The sequence below is a fragment of the Macrobrachium nipponense genome, chromosome 1, assembly GCF_015104395.2.
Source record: "Macrobrachium nipponense isolate FS-2020 chromosome 1, ASM1510439v2, whole genome shotgun sequence".
NCBI classification, from domain to species: domain Eukaryota; kingdom Metazoa; phylum Arthropoda; class Malacostraca; order Decapoda; family Palaemonidae; genus Macrobrachium; species Macrobrachium nipponense.
Window position 1 is genome coordinate 185,946,642 of NC_087200.1, and position 2,214 is coordinate 185,948,855.

The window sequence follows — 2,214 nt, forward strand, 5'->3', positions numbered from 1 at the left end:
GCTCTAGGAAGCATCGTGCACCTGAGCATCTGGCACCTTTGCATCCTTCTAGAGCAGTAGGGGACTTTGTTGTTGCTTCAGTGTGTTCTTCAACACAATAGTGCCCATAGTGTGGGGGAGCACTCACTAGAGCAGGAGCAATCACTGATGCAGGAGCGCCCATCGACACCAAAGATCAGAATGTTATTCAGCAACTTACTTATGCTACTACGAGCAATTTTTCCCCATGGGACCTAACATGTTGGCTGTCCTGGATCTGTTGATTGCACCCATCCAGAATAAGCTGGACAGTATTCTGGGCTTTATGCAGAGTACTTCAACATCTGCCCAGCTGCAAATGGACTTGTCTCCAGTATCTTTGGCAGAGGAAGAAGTAGGAGACCCCCTACAGCCTATGCTTCACTACTTTGCTATTTTCAAGCAAATTTTCCTGACTCCTTCCCTTCAGCAGCTCCTGCTTCTCGTGCTTCAACATATGAGGGACATACAGAGGGATTCATCCAGGTTACCTCAAATGGTTTTTGTTTTCATCTCAGAAAGCTTTGAAGGAGGTTAACCTTTGACTCTTGGAGAAGAGAGAGCAAGGGAAGGTTAACTTTAATATCTCACCTTCAAGACTCTCTACTAGGAGACATCTGTGTTATGAGACCGGGGAGGCTCTCTCTTTGGGTGTCTGCCTCAGTCCAAGGAGACTTCTGTGGTCTCACTGACTCCTCCAGGAGATCGGTCTTTAACTCAGCCGAAATCATGTTTTCGGCGTCACAGTTAGATCAGCTGATCGAGGAATGCTCGGCATTGGATGAGGACTCTTTAATGGGTCTTCTGGGAGTTGTATCCTGCCTAGATTAAGGGATCAGTGATAGTTTCATAGATTTGACCTCTCTCTTTATGCTGGGTATTTTGAAAAAGAAAGAACTTGGTGTTCCTTCACTACCAAGGGGGTATTGCGTACTTAAAAGTCCGCTCCTTTACTCTCCTTTGGAGAATAGACATCTCCTCCCAGAGGACACAGTACTTCAGGTTTCTTTTGACCTCCAGAAGAATTCAAACCAGGATCTTCTTACCCAGTCGATGAAACCCCCTTGGGAATCGACTCCTACTACGTGCCCTACTCCTTCCACACAGGTGCAGCCTTTTCGTGGTAAGGGAAATTCCAGATTCTTTCCTAGGTTGCGAGGAAAAGTATGCTTGACTCCCTGTGCTATCAAGAAATACTCCTCCATGGCTCCAGCAAAGAAGTTAAGTAGTCCTCTGTGCACCTGCTCCTGTACACCTATAGGAGCAAGGCTCTGCCAGTTTTGGATGAAATGGGAAGCAAGAGTGGCAGATCCTTGAATAGTGAATGTTTTGAAAGAGGGCTATGCTATCCCGTTCAAGAGGATCCATCCTTATCCAACTCTCCAATAGCTTTAACAGGTTACTCTGCAAATGCAGAGAAATTCATTGCCCTGTTTCAAGAAGTGTCATCCCTCTTGCCGAAGGAGGCAAGAGAGTTAGTAGAAGACCTCTAACTCTAGGGTTTAACAACCGTCTGTTTGTAGTCCCCAAAGCCTCAGGGGGCTGGAGGCCTGTGCTAAACATATACACACTAAATTCTAAATCTATTTGTTTGAAAGACCAAATTCAAAATGGAGACGAACCAGACAGTTTTATCATTCATTCATCAGGGGGACTAAATGATTTCCATCGATATGGAAGATGCTTACTTCCATATCCCCATTCATCAAAACTCAAAGAAGTTTCTCCAGTTCATCTTCAAGAACAAGATATACCAGTTCAAAGCTCTGTGCTTCAGGCTGTTGACAGCCCCCCAAGTGGTCACTCGTATCTTAGCCCCCATTTCGAAATGACTACATCTAGTCGGTATAAAGATCTCTCTTCTCGGACGACTGGCTTCTTCGTTCACAGACAGAGAGGAAGTGTACGGAGGACCTTCAGAAAACTCTGTTATTAGCCCAGGACTTGGGACTTCTGATAAATATGAGAAAGTTGCAGTAAGTCCTCTGTCAGGAATTAGTTTATTTAGGATTAGGATCAACTCAGTAGTTTTTTGGGCTTTTCCCTCTCATGCCTTCAGAAAGTAGACCATTTTCTGGCCATTCAGGAGTGCTCAGCGAAGAATGGATGAGCTTGCTCGGGACCCCTCTCTTCCATAGAACAGTTTGTGTCACTGGGAATGTTACACATGAATCTTCAGTTTTTCCTCAAGATAAA

At 45.0% G+C, this 2,214-nt stretch overlaps 1 protein-coding gene across 1 annotated transcript in view; it reads left to right on the forward strand.

The window, feature by feature from the left end:
* Positions 1-238: 238 nt before the first annotated feature.
* Positions 239-2,214, forward strand: part of LOC135219032 (rab-like protein 6) — an 87,086-nt gene continuing 85,110 nt past the window's right edge. Inside the window, exon 1 of the mRNA XM_064255467.1 lies at positions 239-373. Within this exon, the coding sequence (XP_064111537.1) occupies positions 239-373 (135 nt within the window). The remainder of the gene's footprint in view (positions 374-2,214) is intronic.